This window comes from Saccoglossus kowalevskii, chromosome 13 (assembly GCF_978046115.1).
Source record: "Saccoglossus kowalevskii chromosome 13, keSacKowa6.1, whole genome shotgun sequence".
NCBI classification, from domain to species: Eukaryota; Metazoa; Hemichordata; class Enteropneusta; family Harrimaniidae; genus Saccoglossus; species Saccoglossus kowalevskii.
Genome location: NC_140653.1, coordinates 30480975 through 30503060, shown reverse-complemented (window position 1 = coordinate 30503060; position 22086 = coordinate 30480975). Strand labels below are relative to the sequence as shown.

Genomic DNA, 22086 nt, shown 5'->3' with positions numbered 1-22086 from the left:
ACAATCTCCATATAAATACTATATCGTACAGGTTTAAAATCTTCACATAAATACTATATTGTATAGGTTTAAAATCTTCATATAAATAGTTTATGGAATAGGTTTACAATCTTCATATGAATAATATATTAAACAGGTTTACAACCTTCATATAAATACTATATCGTACAGGTTTACAATATTCATATAAATACTATATCGCACATGCCTACAATCTTCGTATGAATACAATTTGTTATCCTTCATATAAATACTATATCGTACAAGTTTTTTAATCTCCATGTAAATACAACCATTCCAGCATGACTGTCCGTTATTCACCCTCGGCTCCAGTCCTAAACCACGTCATCTGTTATGTATGTATGTCTGTCTGACATCTATTCACCTTTCAGCAAGAATAAAAGGTTTTATCCTAAACATAATCTGTTGTATCTATCTTTGTGTAATTTCTTTGCCCTCAGTAAAACAATAATGACCCATTCCTAAACGGCGCCACCCGTCTCTGATTTAACCACTCTCGGTGTATTGGGTATTTCTGTGGATAATTTCCCGTGGGGATTTTATAATTCCATTGTCTTTGTATCTAAACTTTGTTCCTTACTAGCAGACATCGAGGCGCCGTTCACTCGAATCCGGTGACATTTGATCGACAAGGGACCCATGCGACGTACTACGTAACGCATGCTGAATACATTGTTTTTACGCGGAATTTGAATAGGCTGCATGGTAACCACATACATTAAAGCACAATAGTTCTGTATGGTCGATATTTCCATCGAGTTCTGCTGTGTATGCAGTTTATCCGACTGGAATAAAATGTGAAACGTTTCTATTTGTATAATTGATTGAGGGTTTGTTTTGTCAACTGCCCGGTCAAGTGTAAGCAATGTAGTCGATGTAACTTACCCCGGGTCACTAGTGACGTGTGCAGTTAATATTAATGAGTTACAGAAAACTAGTATCTAGAAATAGTTAGTTGTTTAGCGTTTACACTTTTTGGTATGTTTGTTATGCTGTGCACATTTGTCATAGTACAACGGATGAACTAGGCTATAATCGGTTTCAAATATTATTTAAAACCCGGTCGTTATGAAGATAAGATAACGTTTGATAGTTTACTGTGTTGTATTTGTTTTAAAACTTGTTTGTGCAAGGCGATATTTCCGGACATTGAAGTCTCTTCCGACTATTTTTGTGTGCTTTGCGTGTCAATTGCAAGTGCACGTGTGCAAACCAGTCTCCTACATCTAATATCGTGTGTTTAGAAGGCAGGACTGACTACTCATATTTATACTGCTTGTTCCGTGAACCGAACCTAGAACCTCCCTGTTACGAGACGCCAGATATAACTGGTCATTCATGTTACCTTCATATTTTACATATAATATTGAAAAAAAACTGTTACCAACACAAATATTAGTTCCCATATCAGTTTTAATAAAATCACAGCCATATTTAGCTGATGTAATATGACGGGGTTGACACAGTTCTGTTGCAGGTCTCTCTAAATTCCGACACACGCTCGGCGCATCCCAGCTGGGTTAGTACCAAATCTACGTTCATTTGCGTCCTGACCTTATATATATATATATATATATATATATATATATATATATATATATATATATATATATATATATACACCTTACTTTATTGCTGCACATTTTCTTTTCAAAATATGTTGAGTGGCCATTTTTATTAACAGGCACGTCGCCAAATAATGCAGCGGGTGGGGGGGGTAGAGCTTTGATTGTTCCACTACACAGTGCAAATATAAGGAAAAAGTCTTTCTTTTGTACCCCGCCCCTAACCATAACCCTAACCCTATCCATGCCCTCCAACACTCTCCATCTTAATTGTAATCTAGAAGGACATATACAACTGAACTACAGGCTGGTGAGAGGGTTTCAGTTTAGGTTAGGGGTGGGCTGCAGGAGGAACTCTTTCTTCAATGTGACGCTTTTTTTCAGTACTTTTTAGTGTTAGCGCAAAATAAAAACAGTTTGAAAGTATTGTTTATTATTCATTTCAGAATTCCGCCATAATTATTAGGTCACGTGTTTAAATCCCACTACCTCATTGAATAAAAGTATCGGGCCTGTTGGACGCAGTCGTTAACTATATATCGCACACGTAAATAAATCGCTACATCGCACCACATACACCTGGATCTTTAAATGTGTGCGGCGGACTTTATGTGTGAATTTGGTAAAGGATTATAACAAAGTTACATGAAAAGAATACCCAAAGTTACAGGTTCCTGTTTCTAAGGTCTATGTTAAAGTTATTCTAGTGTGTTCATAACTTGGTTTTATGAGTCATAATATAACCTTTGAATGTAAATCTGGATTCGGGTTACTTATGCTGATTAAATCATTGTGTAAATATTTTCATTTTGAAAACATATTGTTGTTGAGTAATACAAATCTCAAAGCGTACAATTGGATTCACGTGACTGTTGTCATAACTAGTATGACCATAACATCGACAGTGATGTGTTGAGACAGATAATTGACAATTTAAAGTCATTGTTTCCGAAATACTTCAAAAACTGTGTATAGCTACAAAAAACTGTGGCATTAAAACTTTAGTAAACCAATTATTATTTGCAGTTAGTGTAACTATAAAACCTACAAATGTGTGTGATATAATCATCTTTGGTATAACCAAGTTCTTATAGCAAACATTCTGATTATTTTTGTTGATTGCCTCAATTTATTATACTTGTTCTCTGGGGTATATAATCGCACATGGTTTAATGAATCGCGACAAATAGGGATTTCGATTTATATTTTATGATTAACTTAATAGTACGGGGTTAATTTGTCACGTCTTTTCGTACATATAAATGGAATTATTTACCATTTTTAGTAATACCTAAAATCTTGTACCATCAATATTCTAAAGAGAAGATTAATTATGACAATAAGAGGGAACAGCACAAAAATAAATTACATATTTATAGGGAGTTAAAACAAGCTTTGGTCTGGAACTGTATCTTAAAATTAAAAAAAAATCTGCTCATATGGCATCTATGACACAATTATATTAATATTATTATTGTTATTATTTCACTCCCTTTTAAAAACTGTTTGCCAAGTGATATGTGTCTCATTATAAGTTATATACGGATTTGTTCAAAGGGTATCCTAGTAATAGCCATATTGAGGCCGGGAATGCCTGATGATCTTATTGACGAGCCACGCCCTGTGGCCCGTATATATACTCTGCATGTATATTTTAATTGTCACTCTGCAATCGCACTGCTTAACAAGATATGTGGCTGAGGTAAGATGATATATTATTCTAGAAGTTGTAGTGTTAATTGAAATACCGGAATTAGGGATAGACCGTGTGAGCAATGCTATGAGTTCCAAGAATAATTTATTATAAACACAAATCAAGAGACGTTTGGAAAATGCAATGTTCCATGTCAAAATATGTTTTGTGCATTTTGTGTCATCACAGTGCATAATTTGATATGTTAATCATTTTGTTCTTTATGTCATAAATGTACACGGTTTTTATGGAGTGCAGTATATGAAACTTGATTTTTACTTTCACTGATGTTAGTAAAAGTATTTTCTTCTGATCATGTAGTCATAGAAAATTTATTGTTATTCGTATGACCATAATTGTAACTATTTCGATCAATACGTTTTTACTTTTCCTCAAGTTGTCTCAGCTGTGGTCATCATCTCGATGATTGACTGCTAAGCGTTGTATCAATGGGACTCGAGAAACAAAGTAGTTTTGCCAATGTATATTGCTTCAACACTATATGATTGATGAATAACAATGAGATGTACCTTTAATCCATTATACGGGTCTCCTAAAAATAATTACTTCAAAACGATAAATCAGTCATCGAGGACGAATCCCAGGGAACTCGAACAGCGCCTTCAAAGACGTCTTTGTCATTATATCACGATAAGCACACTCTAAGGCTGTACTCATTGTTTTTATTGATTTAGATAACAACAATTACAGTAAATGTAACTACTTCATCGTTATATATTCTAGCCCATCTCCAGAAATAATGGTTGTTTATAAAACGCAGAACGGGAAAACAAACCGGAATTGTACAACTGGAAATACGAAAGAAATACGAAATACCTATCACTATGCCCTAATCATAATGCCAAGACCAGTTAAAAGATTGCAATTAATTAAGTTAATATAAATCTTAATTGAATTGCATTTCTATATAGGATTGCATTTATTTGAGTTGTTCCACCAGTTCTGAATCTGCGTTGTATAAACAACTTAAAATAATTCCATTCTTGAAACGAAGCCAAGTTCAATCAACGTTTCCGTTACACAAAGTGCTCAATGAAGTTAGTCTTTACAAGTTGATGTATACTATGCAATGCTCAGCCCGATTTTATGCCCACATTGCCAACCAGTGTTGCGATGCCCACATTGCCAACCAGTGTTGTGATGCCCACATTGCCAACCGGTGATGCGATGCCCACATTGCCAACCAATGTTGTGATGCCAACATTCCCAATCAGTGTTTTGATGCTCACATTTTCTATTAGTGCTTTGATGCCCACATTGGCAACCAGTGTTGTGATGCCAGCATTGCCAACCAGTGTTGCGATGCCCACATTGCCAACCAGTGTTGCGATGCCCACATTGCCAACCAGTGTTGTGATGCCCACATTGGCAACCAGTGTTCTGATGCCAACATTGCCAATCAGTGTTCTGATGCTCACATTTTCCATTAGTGTTGCGATGTCAACATTGGCAACCAGTGCTGTGATACCCACATTGGCAACCAGTGTTGTGATGCCAACATTTCCAATTAGTGTTATGATGCTCACATTTCCAATTAGTGTTTTGATGCAAACATCGGCAAGCAGTGTTGTGATGCAAACATTGCCAAGCAGTGTTGTGATGCAAACATCGTCAAGCAGTATGGTGATGCAAACATTGCCAAGCAGTGTTGTGATGCCAACATTGCCAAGCAGTGCTGTGATGCTCACATTTCCAATTAGTATTGTGATGCCAACATTGTCAATCAGTGTTGTGATGCCAACATCGCAAATCAGTGTTTTGATGCTCACATTTCCAATCAGTGTTGTGATGCCCACATTGCCAACCAGTGTTGTGATGCCAACATTGCCAAGCAGTGTTGTGATGCACACATTTCCAATTAGTTGTGTGATGCAAACATTGCCAATCAGTGTTGTGATGGCAACATTTCCATTCAGTGTTGTGATGCCAACATTGCCAAGCAGTGTTGTGATGCAAACATTTCCAATAATAGTTGTGATGCCAACATTGCCAATCAGTGTTGTGATGGCAACATCTTCAATCAGTGTTGTGATGCCAACATTGCCAACCAGTGTTGTGATGCCCACATTGCAAATCAGTGTTTTGATGCTCACATTTCCAATTAGTGTTGTGATGCCAACATTGCCAAGCAGTGTTGTGATGCTCACATTTCCAATTAGTGTTGTGATGCCAAAATTCCCAATCAGTGTTTTGATGCTCACATTTCCAATCAGTGTTGTGATGCAAACATTTCCAATAATAGTTGTGATGCCAACATTGCCAATCAGTGTTGTGATGGCAACATCTTCAATCAGTGTTGTGATGCCAACATTGCCAACCAGTGTTGTGATGCCCACATTGCAAATCAGTGTTTTGATGCTCACATTTCCAATTAGTGTTGTGATGCCAACATTGCCAAGCAGTGTTGTGATGCTCACATTTCCAATTAGTGTTGTGATGCCAAAATTCCCAATCAGTGTTTTGATGCTCACATTTCCAATCAGTGTTGTGATGCCCACATTGCCAACCATTGTTGTGATGCCAACATTGCCAATCAGTGTTTTGATGCTCACATTTCCAATCAGTGTTGTGATGCCCACATTGCCAACCAGTGTTGTGATGCCAACATTGACAATCAGTGTTTTGATACTCACATTGCCAACCAGTGTTGCGATGCCCACATTGTCAACCAGTGTTTGATGCCCACATTGCCAACCAGTGTTGTGATGCCAACATTGCCAATCAGTGCTTTGATGCTCAGATTTTCAATTAGTGCTGTGATGCCAACATTGGCAACCAGTGTTGTGATGCCCACATAGGCAACCAGTGTTGTGATGCCAACATTTCCAATTAGTGTTGTGATGCTCACATTTCCAATTAGTGTTTTGATGCAAACATTGGCAAGCAGTGTTGTGATGCAAACATTGCCAAGCAGTGTTGTGATGCAAACATTGTCAAGCAGTATGGTGATTCAAACATTGCCAAGCAGTGTTGTGATGCCAACATTGCCAAGCAGTGTTTTGATGCTCAGATTTTCAATTAGTGCTGTGATGCCAACATTGGCAACCAGTGTTGTGATGCCCACATAGGCAACCAGTGTTGTGATGCCAACATTTCCAATTAGTGTTGTGATGCTCACATTTCCAATTAGTGTTGTGATGTCAACATTACCAATTAGTGTTGTGATGTCAACATTACCAATCAGTGTTGTTATGCGAACATTACCAATCAGTGTTGTTATGCCAACATTGCCAATCAGTGTTGTGATGCCAACGTTGCCAATCAGTGTTGCGATGCCCACATTGCCAACCAGTTTTGCGATGCCTACTTTGCCAACAGGTGTGGTGTTGCCAACATTGTCAATCAGTGTTGTGATGCCAATATTGCCAACCAGTGTTGCGATGCCCACATTGCCAACCAGTTTTGCAATGCGCGCATTGGCAACTAGTGTTGTGATGCCCACATTGGCAACCAGAGCTGTGATGCTCACATTTTCAACCAGTGTTGCGATGCCCACATTGGCAATCAGTGTTGTGATGCCAACATTGGCAATCGGTGTTCTGATGCCAACATTGCCAATCAATGTTGTGATGCTCACATTTCCAATTGGTGTTGTGATGTCAACATTACCAATCAGTGTTGTTATGCCAACATTACCCATCAGTGTTGTTATGCAAACATTGGCAAGCAGTGTTGTGATGCAAACATTGCCAAGCAGTGTTGTGATGCAAACATTGCCAAGCAGTATGGTGATGCAAACATTGCCAAGCAGTGTTGTGATGCCAACATTGCCAAGCAGTGTTGTGATGCTCACATTTCCAATTAGTGATGTGATGCCAACATTGCCAAGTAGTGTTGTGATGCTCACATTTCCAATTAGTGTTGTGATGCCAAAATTCCCAATCCGTGTTGTGATGCCAACATTCCCAATCAGTGTTTTGATGCTCACATTTCCAATCAGTGTTGTGATGCCCACATTGCCAACCATTGTTGTGATGCCAATATTGACAATCAGTGTTTTGATGCTCACATTGCCAATCAGTGTTTTGATGCTCACATTGGCAACCAGTGTTGTGATGCCAACATTGACAATCAGTGTTTTGATGCTCACATTGCCAACCAGTGTTGCGATGCCCACATTGCCAACAAGTGTTGCGATGCCCACATTGCCAACCAGTGATGCGATGCCCATATTGCTAACCAGTGTTGCGATGCCCACATTGTCAACCAGTGTTGTGATGCCCACATTGGCAGCCAGTGTTCTGATGCCAACATTGCCAATCAGTGTTCTCATGCTCACATTTCCAATTAGTGTTGTGATGCCAACATTGCCAAGCAGTGTTGTGATGTCAACATTACCAATCAGTGTTGTTATGCGAACATTGCCAATCAGTGTTGTGATGCCAACATTGTCAATCAGTGTTGTGATGCCAATATTGCCAACCAGTGTTGCGATGCCCACATTGCCAACCAGTTTTGCAATGCCCGCATTGGCAACTAGTGTTGTGATGCCCACATTGGCAACCAGAGCTGTGATGCTCACATTTCCAACCAGTGTTGCGATGCCCACATTGGCAATCAGTGTTGTGATGCCAACATTGGCAATCGGTGTTCTGATGCCAACATTGCCAATCAATGTTGTGATGCTCACATTTCCAATTGGTGTTGTGATGTCAACATTGCCAATCAGTGTTGTTATGCCAACATTACCAATCAGTGTTGTTATGCAAACATTGGCAAACAGTGTTGTGATGCAAACATTGCCAAGCAGTGTTGTGATGCAAACATTGCCAAGCAGTATGGTGATGCAAACATTGCCAAGCAGTGTTGTGATGCCAACATTGCCAAGCAGTGTTGTGATGCTCACATTTCCAATTAGTGTTGTGATGCCAAAATTCCCAATCCGTGTTGTGATGCCAACATTCCCAATCAGTGTTTTGATGCTCACATTTCCAATCAGTATTGTGATGCCCACATTGCCAACCATTGTTGTGATGCCAATATTGACAATCAGTGTTGTGATGCCAACATTTCCAATTAGTGTTGTGATGCTCACATTTCCAATTAGTGTTTTGATGCAAACATTGGCAAGCAGTGTTGTGATGCAAACATTGTCAAGCAGTATGGTGATGCAAACATTGCCAAGCAGTGTTGTGATGCCAACATTGCCAAGCAGTGTTTTGATGCTCATATTTCCAATCAGTGTTGTGATGCCCACATTGCCAACCAGTGTTGCGATACCAACATTGCCAAGCAGTGTTTTGATGCTCACATTTGCAATTAGTGTTGTGATGCCAACATTGCCAATCAGTGTTGTGATGCTCACATTTCTAATTAGTGTTGTGATGCCAACATTCCCAATCCGTGTTGTGATGCCAACATACCCAATCAGTGTTTTGATGCTCACACTTCCAATTAGTTTTGTGATGCAAACATTCCCAATCAGTGTTGTGATGCCCACATTGCAAACCAGTGTTGTGATGCCAACATTGCCAATTAGTGTTTTGATGCTCACATTTGCAATTAGTGTTGTGATGCCAACATTGCCAACCAGTGTTGTGATGCTCACATTTCTAATTAGTGTTGTGATGCCAACATTCCCAATCCGTGTTGTGATGCCAACATACCCAATCAGTGTTTTGATGCTCACATTTCCAATCAGTTTTGTGATGCCCACATTGCCAACCATTGTTGTTATGCCAACATTGCCAATCAGTGTGTTGATGCTCACATTTTCAATTAGTGCTGTGATGCCAACATTGGCAACCAGTGTTGTGATGCCCACATTGGCAACCAGTGTTGTGATGCCAACATTGACAATCAGTGTTTTGATGCTCACATTTTCTATTAGTGCTGTGATTCCAACATTGGCAACCAGAGCTGTGATGCCCACATTGCCAACCAGTTTTGCGATGCCTGCTTTGCCAACAGGTGTGGTGTTGCCAACATTGTCAATCAGTGTTGTGATGACAATAATGCCAACCAGTGTTGCGATGCCCACATTGCCAACCAGTTTTGCAATGCCCGCATTGGCAACTAGTGTTGTGATGCCCACATTGCCAACCAGTTTTGCAATGCCCGCATTGGCAACTAGTGTTGTGATGCCCACATTGGCAACCAGAGCTGTGATGCTCACATTTTCAACCAGTGTTGCGATTCCAACATTGGCAATCAGTGTTGTGATGCCAACATTGGCAATCGGTGTTCTGATGCCAACATTGCCAATCAATGTTGTGATGCTCACATTTCCAATTGGTGTTGTGATGTCAACATTACCAATCAGTGTTGTTATGCGAACATTACCAATCAGTGTTGTTATGCCAACATTGCCAATCAGTGTTGTGATGCCAACATTGCCAACCAGTGTTGTGATGCCAACATTGCCAATCAGTGTTGCGATGCCCACATTGCCAACCAGTTTTGCGATGCCTACTTTGCCAACAGGTGTGGTGTTGCCAACATTGTCAATCAGTGTTGTGATGCCAATATTGCCAACCAGTGTTGCGATGCCCACATTGCCAACCAGTTTTGCAATGCCCGCATTGGCAACTAGTGTTGTGATGCCCACATTGGTAACCAGAGCTGTGATGCTCACATTTTCAACCAGTGTTGCGATGCCCACATTGGCAATCAGTGTTGTGATGCCAACATTGGCAATCGGTGTTCTGATGCCAACATTGCCAATCAATGTTGTGATGCTCACATTTCCAATTGGTGTTGTGATGTCAACATTACCAATCAGTGTTGTTATGCCAACATTACCCATCAGTGTTGTTATGCAAACATTGGCAAGCAGTGTTGTGATGCAAACATTGCCAAGCAGTGTTGTGATGCAAACATTGCCAAGCAGTATGGTGATGCAAACATTGCCAAGCAGTGTTGTGATGCCAACATTGCCAAGCAGTGTTGTGATGCTCACATTTCCAATTAGTGATGTGATGCCAACATTGCCAAGCAGTGTTGTGATGCTCACATTTCCAATTACTGTTGTGATGCCAAAATTCCCAATCCGTGTTGTGATGCCAACATTCCCAATCAGTGTTTTGATGCTCACATTTCCAATCAGTGTTGTGATGCCCACATTGCCAACCATTGTTGTGATGCCAATATTGACAATCAGTGTTTTGATGCTCACATTGTCAATCAGTGTTTTGATGCTCACATTGGCAACCAGTGTTGTGATGCCAACATTGACAATCAGTGTTTTGATGCTCACATTGCCAACCAGTGTTGCGATGCCCACATTGCCAACAAGTGTTGCGATGCCCACATTGCCAACCAGTGATGCGATGCCCATATTGCTAACCAGTGTTGCGATGCCCACATTGTCAACCAGTGTTGTGATGCCCACATTGGCAGCCAGTGTTCTGATGCCAACATTGCCAATCAGTGTTCTCATGCTCACATTTTCCATTAGTGTTGTGATGCCAACATTGGCAACCAGTGCTGTGATACCCACATTGGCAACCAGTGTTGTGATGCCAACATTTCCAATTAGTGTTATGATGCTCACATTTCCAATTAGTGTTTTGATGCAAACATCGGCAAGCAGTGTTGTGATGCAAACATTGCCAAGCAGTGTTGTGATGCAAACATCGTCAAGCAGTATGGTGATGGCAAACATTGCCAAGCAGTGTTGTGATGCCAACATTGCCAAGCAGTGCTGTGATGCTCACATTTCCAATTAGTATTGTGATGCCAACATTGTCAATCAGTGTTGTGATGCCAACATCGCCAATCAGTGTTTTGATGCTCACATTTCCAATCAGTGTTGTGATGCCCACATTGCCAACCAGTGTTGTGATGCAAACATTGCCAATCAGTATTGTGATGCCAACATTACCAACCAGTGTTGTGATGCCAAAATGGCCAAGCAGTGTTGTGATGCCAACATTGGCAACCAGTGCTGTGATACCCACATTGGCAACCAGTGTTGTGATGCCAACATTTCCAATTAGTGTTATGATGCTCACATTTCCAATTAGTGTTTTCATGCAAACATCGGCAAGCAGTGTTGTGATGCAAACATTGCCAAGCAGTGTTGTGATGCAAACATCGTCAAGCAGTATGGTGATGCCAACATTGCCAAGCAGTGTTGTGATGCTCACATTTCAAATTAGCATTGTGATGCCAACATTGTCAATCAGTGTTGTGATGCCAAAATCGCCAATCAGTGTTTTGATGCTCACATTTCCAATCAGTGTTGTGATGCCAACATTGCCAAGCAGTGTTGTGATGCACACATTTCCAATTAGTTTTGTGATGCAAACATTGCCAATCAGTGTTGTGATGGCAACATTTCCATTCAGTGTTGTGATGCCAAAATGACCAAGCAGTGTTGTGATGCCAACATTGCCAAGCAGTGTTGTGATGCTCACATTTCCAATTAGTGTTGTAATGCCAACATTGCCAATCAGTGTTGTGATGCTCACATTTCCAATTAGTGTTGTGATGCCCACAATGCCAATCAGTGTTGTGATGCAAACATTTCCAATAATAGTTGTGATGCCAACATTGCCAATCAGTGTTGTGATGGCAACATCTTCAATCAGTGTTGTGACTCCAACAATGGCAACCAGAGCTGTGATGCTCACATTTCCAACCAGTGTTGCGATGCCCACATTGGCAACCAGTGTTGTGATGCCAACATTGGCAATCAGTTTTCTGATGCCAACATTGCCAATCAATGTTTAGATGCTCACATTTCCAATTAGTGTTGTGATGTCAACATTACCAATCAGTGTTGTTATGCGAACATTACCAATCAGTGTTGTTATGCCAACATTGCCAATCAGTGTTGCGATGCCAACATTGCCAACCAGTGTTGTGATGCCAACATTGCCAATCAGTGTTGCGATGCCCACATTGCCAACCAGTTTTGCGATGCCTGCTTTGCCAACAGGTGTGGTGTTGCCAACATTGTCAATCAGTGTTGTGATGACAATAATGCCAACCAGTGTTGCGATGCCCACATTGCCAACCAGTTTTGCAATGCCCGCATTGGCAACTAGTGTTGTGATGCCCACATTGCCAACCAGTTTTGCAATGCCCGCATTGGCAACTAGTGTTGTGATGCCCACATTGGCAACCAGAGCTGTGATGCTCACATTTTCAACCAGTGTTGCGATGCCCACATTGGCAATCAGTGTTGTGATGCCAACATTGGCAATCGGTGTTCTGATGCCAACATTGCCAATCAATGTTGTGATGCTCACATTTCCAATTGGTGTTGTGATGTCAACATTACCAATCAGTGTTGTTATGCCAACATTACCCATCAGTGTTGTTATGCAAACATTGGCAAGCAGTGTTGTGATGCAAACATTGCCAAGCAGTGTTGTGATGCAAACATTGCCAAGCAGTATGGTGATGCAAACATTGCCAAGCAGTGTTGTGATGCCAACATTGCCAAGCAGTGTTGTGATGCTCACATTTCCAATTAGTGATGTGATGCCAACATTGCCAAGCAGTGTTGTGATGCTCACATTTCCAATTACTGTTGTGATGCCAAAATTCCCAATCCGTGTTGTGATGCCAACATTCCCAATCAGTGTTTTGATGCTCACATTTCCAATCAGTGTTGTGATGCCCACATTGCCAACCATTGTTGTGATGCCAATATTGACAATCAGTGTTTTGATGCTCACATTGTCAATCAGTGTTTTGATGCTCACATTGGCAACCAGTGTTGTGATGCCAACATTGACAATCAGTGTTTTGATGCTCACATTGCCAACCAGTGTTGCGATGCCCACATTGCCAACAAGTGTTGCGATGCCCACATTGCCAACCAGTGATGCGATGCCCATATTGCTAACCAGTGTTGCGATGCCCACATTGTCAACCAGTGTTGTGATGCCCACATTGGCAGCCAGTGTTCTGATGCCAACATTGCCAATCAGTGTTCTCATGCTCACATTTTCCATTAGTGTTGTGATGCCAACATTGGCAACCAGTGCTGTGATACCCACATTGGCAACCAGTGTTGTGATGCCAACATTTCCAATTAGTGTTATGATGCTCACATTTCCAATTAGTGTTTTGATGCAAACATCGGCAAGCAGTGTTGTGATGCAAACATTGCCAAGCAGTGTTGTGATGCAAACATCGTCAAGCAGTATGGTGATGGCAAACATTGCCAAGCAGTGTTGTGATGCCAACATTGCCAAGCAGTGCTGTGATGCTCACATTTCCAATTAGTATTGTGATGCCAACATTGTCAATCAGTGTTGTGATGCCAACATCGCCAATCAGTGTTTTGATGCTCACATTTCCAATCAGTGTTGTGATGCCCACATTGCCAACCAGTGTTGTGATGCAAACATTGCCAATCAGTATTGTGATGCCAACATTACCAACCAGTGTTGTGATGCCAAAATGGCCAAGCAGTGTTGTGATGCCAACATTGGCAACCAGTGCTGTGATACCCACATTGGCAACCAGTGTTGTGATGCCAACATTTCCAATTAGTGTTATGATGCTCACATTTCCAATTAGTGTTTTGATGCAAACATCGGCAAGCAGTGTTGTGATGCAAACATTGCCAAGCAGTGTTGTGATGCAAACATCGTCAAGCAGTATGGTGATGGCAAACATTGCCAAGCAGTGTTGTGATGCCAACATTGCCAAGCAGTGCTGTGATGCTCACATTTCCAATTAGTATTGTGATGCCAACATTGTCAATCAGTGTTGTGATGCCAACATCGCCAATCAGTGTTTTGATGCTCACATTTCCAATCAGTGTTGTGATGCCCACATTGCCAACCAGTGTTGTGATGCAAACATTGCCAATCAGTATTGTGATGCCAACATTACCAACCAGTGTTGTGATGCCAAAATGGCCAAGCAGTGTTGTGATGCCAACATTGGCAACCAGTGCTGTGATACCCACATTGGCAACCAGTGTTGTGATGCCAACATTTCCAATTAGTGTTATGATGCTCACATTTCCAATTAGTGTTTTCATGCAAACATCGGCAAGCAGTGTTGTGATGCAAACATTGCCAAGCAGTGTTGTGATGCAAACATCGTCAAGCAGTATGGTGATGCCAACATTGCCAAGCAGTGTTGTGGTGCTCACATTTCAAATTAGCATTGTGATGCCAACATTGTCAATCAGTGTTGTGATGCCAACATCGCCAATCAGTGTTTTGATGCTCACATTTCCAATCAGTGTTGTGATGCCAACATTGCCAAGCAGTGTTGCGATGCACACATTTCCAATTAGTTTTGTGATGCAAACATTGCCAATCAGTGTTGTGATGGCAACATTTCCATTCAGTGTTGTGATGCCAAAATGACCAAGCAGTGTTGTGATGCCAACATTGCCAAGTAGTGTTGTGATGCTCACATTTCCAATTAGTGTTGTAATGCCAACATTGCCAATCAGTGTTGTGATGCTCACATTTCCAATTAGTGTTGTGATGCCCACAATGCCAATCAGTGTTGTGATGCAAACATTTCCAATAATAGTTGTGATGCCAACATTGCCAATCAGTGTTGTGATGGCAACATCTTCAATCAGTGTTGTGACTCCAACAATGGCAACCAGAGCTGTGATGCTCACATTTCCAACCAGTGTTGCGATGCCCACATTGGCAACCAGTGTTGTGATGCCAACATTGGCAATCAGTTTTCTGATGCCAACATTGCCAATCAATGTTTAGATGCTCACATTTCCAATTAGTGTTGTTATGCCAACATTTCCAATTAACACATTGCCAACCAGTTTTGCAATGCCCGCATTGGCAACTAGTGTTGTGATGCCCACATTGGCAACCAGAGCTGTGATGCTCACATTTCCAACCAGTGTTGCGATGCCCACATTGGCAATCAGTGTTGTGATGCCAACATTGGCAATCGGTGTTCTGATGCCAACATTGCCAAGCAGTGCTGTGATGCTCACATTTCCAATTAGTATTGTGATGCCAACATTGTCAATCAGTGTTGTGATGCCAACATCGCCAATCAGTGTTTTGATGCTCACATTTCCAATCAGTGTTGTGATGCCCACATTGCCAACCAGTGTTGTGATGCCAACATTGCCAAGCAGTGTTGTGATGCTCACATTTCCAATTAGTTTTGTGATGCCAACATTGCCAATCAGTGTTGTGATGGCAACATTTCCATTCAGTATTGTGATGCCAACATTACCAACCAGTGTTGTGATGCCAAAATGGCCAAGCAGTGTTGTGATGCCAACATTGGCAACCAGTGCTGTGATACCCACATTACCAACCAGTGTTGTGATGCCAAAATGGCTAAGCAGTGTTGTGATGCCAACATTGCCAAGCAGTGTTGTGATACCCACATTACCAACCAGTGTTGTGATGCCAAAATGGCCAAGCAGTGTTGTGATGCCAACATTGCCAAGCAGTGTTGTGATGCACACATTTCCAATTAGTTTTGTGATGCAAACATTGCCAATCACTGTTGTGATGGCAACATTTCCATTCAGTGTTGTGATGCCAAAATAACCAAGCAGTGTTGTGATGCCAACATTGCCAAGCAGTGTTGTGATGCTCACATTTCCAATTAGTGTTGTAATGCCAACATTGCCAATCAGTGTTGTGATGCTCACATTTCCAATTAGTGTTGTGATGCCCACAATGCCAATCAGTGTTGTGATGCAAACATTTCCAATAATAGTTGTGATGCCAACATTGCCAATCAGTGTTGTGATGGCAACATCTTCAATCAGTGTTGTGATTCCAACAATGGCAACCAGAGCTGTGATGCTCACATTTCCAACCAGTGTTGCGATGCCCACATTGGCAACCAGTGTTGTGATGCCAACATTGCCAATCAGTGTTGCGATGCCCACATTGCCAACCAGTTTTGCGATGCCTGCTTTGCCAACAGGTGTGGTGTTGCCAACATTGTCAATCAGTGTTGTGATGACAATAATGCCAACCAGTGTTGTGATGCCCACATTGCCAACCAGTTTTGCAATTCCCGCATTGGCAACTAGTGTTGTGATGCCCACATTGGCAACCAGAGCTGTGATGCTCACATTTCCAACCAGTGTTGCGATGCCTACATTGGCAATCAGTGTTGTGATGCCAACATTGGCAATCGGTGTTCTGATGCCAACATTCCCAATCAATGTTGTGATGCTCACATTTCCAATTGGTATTGTGATGTCAACATTACCAATCAGTGTTGTTATGCAAACATTGCCAAGCAGTGTTGTGATGCTCACATTTCCAATTAGTGTTGTGATGCCAACATTCCCAATCAGTGTTTTGATGCTCGCATTTCCAATCAGTGTTGTGATGCCCACATTGCCAACCATTGTTGTGATGCCAACATTGCCAATCAGTGTTTTGATGCTCACATTTTCTATTAGTGCTGTGATGCCAACATTGGCAACCAGTGTTGTGATGCCCACATTGGCAACCAGTGTTGTGATGCCAACATTGACAATCAGTGTTTTGATGCTCACATTGCCAACCAGTGTTGCAATGCCCACATTGTCAACCAGTGATGCGATGCCCACATTGCCAACCAGTGATGCGATGCCCATATTGCTAACCAGTGTTGCGATGCCCACATTGTCAACCAGTGTTGTGATGCCCACATTGCCAACCAGTGTTGTGATGCCAACATTGCCAATCAGTGTTTTGATGCTCACATTTTCAATTAGTGCTGTGATGCCAACATTGGCAACCTGTGTTGTGATGCCCACAATGGCAACCAGTGTTGTGATGCCAACATTTTCAATTAGTGTTGTGATGCTCACATTTCCAATTAGTGTTTTGATACAAACATTGGCAAGCAGTGTTGTGGTGCAAACATTGCCAAGCAGTGTTGTGATGCAAACATTGTCAAGCAGTATGGTGATGCAAACATTGCCAAGCAGTGTTGTGATGCCAACATTGCCAAACAGTGTTTTGATGCTCACATTTCCAATCACTGTTGTAATGCCCACATTGCCAACCAGTGTTGCGATGCCAACATTGCCAAGCAGTGTTGTGATGCTCACATTTCCAATTAGTTTTGTGATGCAAACATTGCCAATCAGTGTTGTGATGCCCACATTGCAAACCAGTGTTGTGATGCTCACATTTCTAATTAGTGTTGTGATGCCAACATTCCCAATCGGTGTTGTGATGCCAACATACCCAATAAGTGTTTTGATGCTCACATTTCCAATCAGTGTTGTGATGCCCACATTGCCAACCATTGTTGTGATGCCAACATTGCCAATCAGTGTTTTGATGCTCACATTTCCAATCAGTGTTGTGATGCCCACATTGCCAACCATTGTTGTGATGCCAACATTGCCAATCAGTGTGTTGATGCTCACATTTTCAATTAGTGCTGTGATGCCAACATTGGCAACCAGTGTTGTGATGCACACATTGGCAACCAGTGTTGTGATGCCAACATTGACAATCAGTGTTTTGATGGTCACATTTTCTATTAGTGCTGTGATGCCAACATTGGCAACCAGAGCTGTGATGCTCAAATTTCCAACCAGTGTTGCGATGCCCACATTGGCAACCAGTGTTGTGATGCCAACATTGGCAATCAGTTTTCTGATGCCAACATTGCCAATCAATGTTTAGATGCTCACATTTCCAATTAGTGTTGTGATGCTAACATTACCAATCAGTGTTGTTATGCGAACATTACCAATCAGTGTTGTTATGCCAAAATTGCCAATCAGTGTTGTGATGCCAATATTGTCAACCAGTGTTGTGATGCCAACATTGCCAATCGGTGTTGCGATGCCCAAATTGCCAACCAGTTTTGCGATGCCTACTTTGCCAACAGGTGTGGTGTTGCCAACATTGTCAATCAGTGTTGTGATGCCCACAATGCCAACCAGTGTTGCGATGCCCACATTGCCAACCAGTTTTGCAATGCCCGCATTGGCAACTAGTGTTGTGATGCCCACATTGGCAACCAGAGCTGTGATGCTCACATTTCCAACCAGTGTTGCGATGCCCACATTGGCAACCAGTGTTGTGATGCCAACATTTCCATTTAGTGTTGTGATGCCAACATTGCCAATCAATGTTGTGATGCTCACATTTCCAATTGGTGTTGTGATGTCAACATTACCAATCAGTGTTGTTATGCCAACATTACCAATCAGTGTTGTTATGCCAACATTGCCAATCAGTGTTGCGATGCCAACATTGCCAACCAGTTTTTCAATGCCCGCATTGGTAACTAGTGTCGCGATGCCCACATTGGCAACCAGTGTTGTGATGCCAACATTTCCAATTAGTGTTCTGATGCCAACATTGCCAATCAATGTTGTGATGCTCACATTTCCAATTGGTGTTGTGATGTCAACATTACCAATCAGTGTTGTTATGCCAACATTACCAATCAGTGTTGTTATGCCAACATTGCCAATCAGTGTTGTTATGCCAACATTGCCAATCAGTGTTGCGATGCCCACATTGCCAACCAGTTTTTCAATGCCTGCATTGGTAACTAGTGTCGCGATGCCCACATTGGCAACCAGGGCTGTGATGCTCACATTTCCAACCAGTGTTGCGATGCCTACATTGTCAACCAGTGTTGTGATGCCAGCATGGCCAATCAGTGTTGTGATGCCAACATTGCCAATCAGTGTTGTGATGCTCACATTTCCAATTAGTGTTGTGATGTCAACATTATGAATCAGTGTTGTTATGCCAACATTGCCAATCAGTGTTGTGATGCCAACATTGCCAATCAGTGTTGCGATGCCCACATTGCCAACCAGTTTTGTGATGCCTACATTGCCAACAGGTGTAGTGTTGCCAACAATGTCAACCAGTGTTGTGATGCCCACATTGCCAACCAGTGTTGCGATGCCCACATTGCCAACCAGTATTGCAATGCCCTCATTGGCAACCAGTGTTGTAATGCCAACATTGCCAATCAGTGTTGTGATGTCAACATTACCAATCAGTGTTGTTATGCCAACATTACCAATCAGTGTTGTTATGCCAACATTGCCAATCAGTGTTGTGATGCCAACATTGCCAACCAGTGTTGGGATGCCAACATTGCCAATCAGTGTTGCGATGCCCACATTGCCAACCAGTTTTGCGATGTCTACTTTGCCAACAGGTGTGGTGTTGTCAACATTGTCAATCAGTGTTGTGATGCCAATATTGCCAACCAGTGTTGCGATGCCCATATTGCCAACCAGTTTTGCAATGCCCGCATTGGCAACTAGTGTTGTGATGCCCATATTGGCAACCAGAGCTGTGATGCTCACATTTCCAACCAGTGTTGCGATGCCCACATTTGCAACCAGTGTTGTGATGCCAACATTGGCAATCAGTGTTCTGATGCCAACATTGCCAATCAATGTTGTGATGCTCTCATTGGCAATCAGTGTTCTGATGCCAACATTGCCAATCAATGTTGTGATGCCCACATTGGCAATCAGTGTTGTGATGCCAACATTGCCAATCAGTGTTGTTATGCCAACATTGCTAACCAGTGTTGTGATGCCAACATTGTCAATCAGTGTTCTAATGCCAACATTGCCAAGCAGTGCTGCGATGACCACATTGCCAACCAGTTTTGCGATACCCACATTGGCTACCAGTGTTGCGATGCCCACATTGGCAGCTAGAGCTGTGATGCTCACATTTCCAACCAGTTTTGCGATGCCTACATTAGCAACCAGTGTTGCGATGCCAACATTGTCAATCAGTGTTCTGATGCCAACATTGCCAAGTAGTGCTGCGATGACCACATTGCCAACCAGTTTTTCAATGCCTGCATTGGCAACTAGTGTTGTGATGCCCACATTTCCAATTAGTGCTCTGATGCCAACATTGCCAATCAATGTTGTGATGCTCACATTTCCAATTGGTGTTGTGATGTCAACATTACCAATCAGTGTTGTTATGCCAACATTACCAATCAGTGTTGTTATGCCAACATTGCCAATCAGTGTTGCGATGCCCTCATTGCCAACCAGTTTTTCAATGCCTGCATTGGTAACTAGTGTCGCGATGCCCACATTGGCAACCAGTGTTGTGATGCCAACATTTCCAATTAGTGTTCTGATGCCAACATTGTCAATCAGTGTTCTGATGCCAACATTGCCAAGCAGTGCTGCGATGACCACATTGCCAACCAGTTTTGCGATGCCCGCATTGGCAACTAGTGTTGTGATGCCCACATTTCCAATTAGTGTTCTGATGCCAACATTGCCAATCAATGTTGTGATGCTCACATTTCCAATTGGTGTTGTGATGTCAACATTACCAATCAGTGTTGTTATGCCAACATTACCAATCAGTGTTGTTATGCCAACATTGCCAATCAGTGTTGCGATGCCCACATTGCCAACCAGTTTTTCAATGCCTGCATTGGTAACTAGTGTCGCGATGCCCACATTGGCAACCAGTGTTGTGATGCCAACATTTCCAATTAGTGTTCTGATGCCAACATTGCCAATCAATGCTGTGATGCTCACATTTCCAATTGGTGTTGTGATGTCAACATTACCAATCAGTGTTGTTATGCCAACATTACCAATCAGTGTTGTTATGCCAACATTGCCAATCAGTGTTGCGATGCCCACATTGCCAACCAGTTTTTCAATGCCTGCATTGGTAACTAGTGTCGCGATGCCCACATTGGCAACCAGGGCTGTGATGCTCACATTTCCAACCAGTGTTGCGATGCCTACATTGTCAACCAGTGTTGTGATGCCAGCATGGCCAATCAGTGTTGTGATGCCAACATTGCCAATCAGTGTTGTGATGCTCACATTTCCAATTAGTGTTGTGATGTCAACATTACCAATTAGTGTTGTTATGCCAACATTATGAATCAGTGTTGTTATGCCAACATTGCCAATCAGTGTTGTGATGCCAACATTGCCAATCAGTGTTGCGATGCCCACATTGCCAACCAGTTTTGCGATGCCTACATTGCCAACAGGTGTAGTGTTGCCAACAATGTCAATCAGTGTTGTGATGCCAACATTGCCAACCAGTGTTGCGATGCCCACATTGCCAACCAGTTTTGCAATGCCCTCATTGGCAACCAGTGTTGTAATGCCAACATTGCCAATCAGTGTTGTGATGCCAACATTGCCAATCAGTGTTGTGATGCTCACATTTCCAATTAGTGTTGTGATGTCAACATTACTAATCAGTGTTGTTATGCCAATATTACCAATCAGTGTTGTTATGCCAACATTGCCAATCAGTGTTGTGATGCAAACATTGCCAACCAGTGTTGTGATGCCAACATTGCCAATCAGTGTTGCGATGCCCACATTGCCAACCAGTTTTGCGATGCCTACTTTGCCAACAGGTGTGGTGTTGCCAACATTGTCAATCAGTGTTGTGATGCCAATATTGCCAACCAGTGTTGCGATGCCCATATTGCCAACCAGTTTTGCAATGCCCGCATTGGCAACTAGTGTTGTGATGCCCACATTGGCAGCCAGAGCTGTGATGCTCACATTTCCAACCAGTGTTGCGATGCCCACATTGGCAACCAGTGTTGTGATGCCAACATTGGCAATCAGTGTTCTGATGCCAACATTGCCAATCAATGTTGTGATGCTCTCATTGGCAATCAGTGTTCTGATGCCAACATTGCCAATCAATGTTGTGATGCCCACATTGGCAATCAGTGTTGTGATGCCAACATTGCCAATCAGTGTTGTTATGCCAACATTGCTAACCAGTGTTGTGATGCCAACATTGTCAATCAGTGTTCTAATGCCAACATTGCCAAGCAGTGCTGCGATGACCACATTGCCAACCAGTTTTGCGATACCCACATTGGCTACCAGTGTTGCGATGCCCACATTGGCAGCTAGAGCTG

The 22086-nt window shown here is 42.2% G+C and overlaps 1 protein-coding gene across 1 annotated transcript in view; it reads left to right on the top strand.

The window, feature by feature from the left end:
* Positions 1 to 3255: 3255 nt before the first annotated feature.
* The window catches only part of LOC100371008 (uncharacterized), a 32049-nt gene continuing 13218 nt past the window's right edge, over positions 3256 to 22086 (top strand). The window contains exon 1 of the mRNA XM_085507200.1: positions 3256 to 3288. Within this exon, the coding sequence (XP_085363326.1) occupies positions 3278 to 3288 (11 nt within the window). The 5' untranslated portion in view covers positions 3256 to 3277. The remainder of the gene's footprint in view (positions 3289 to 22086) is intronic.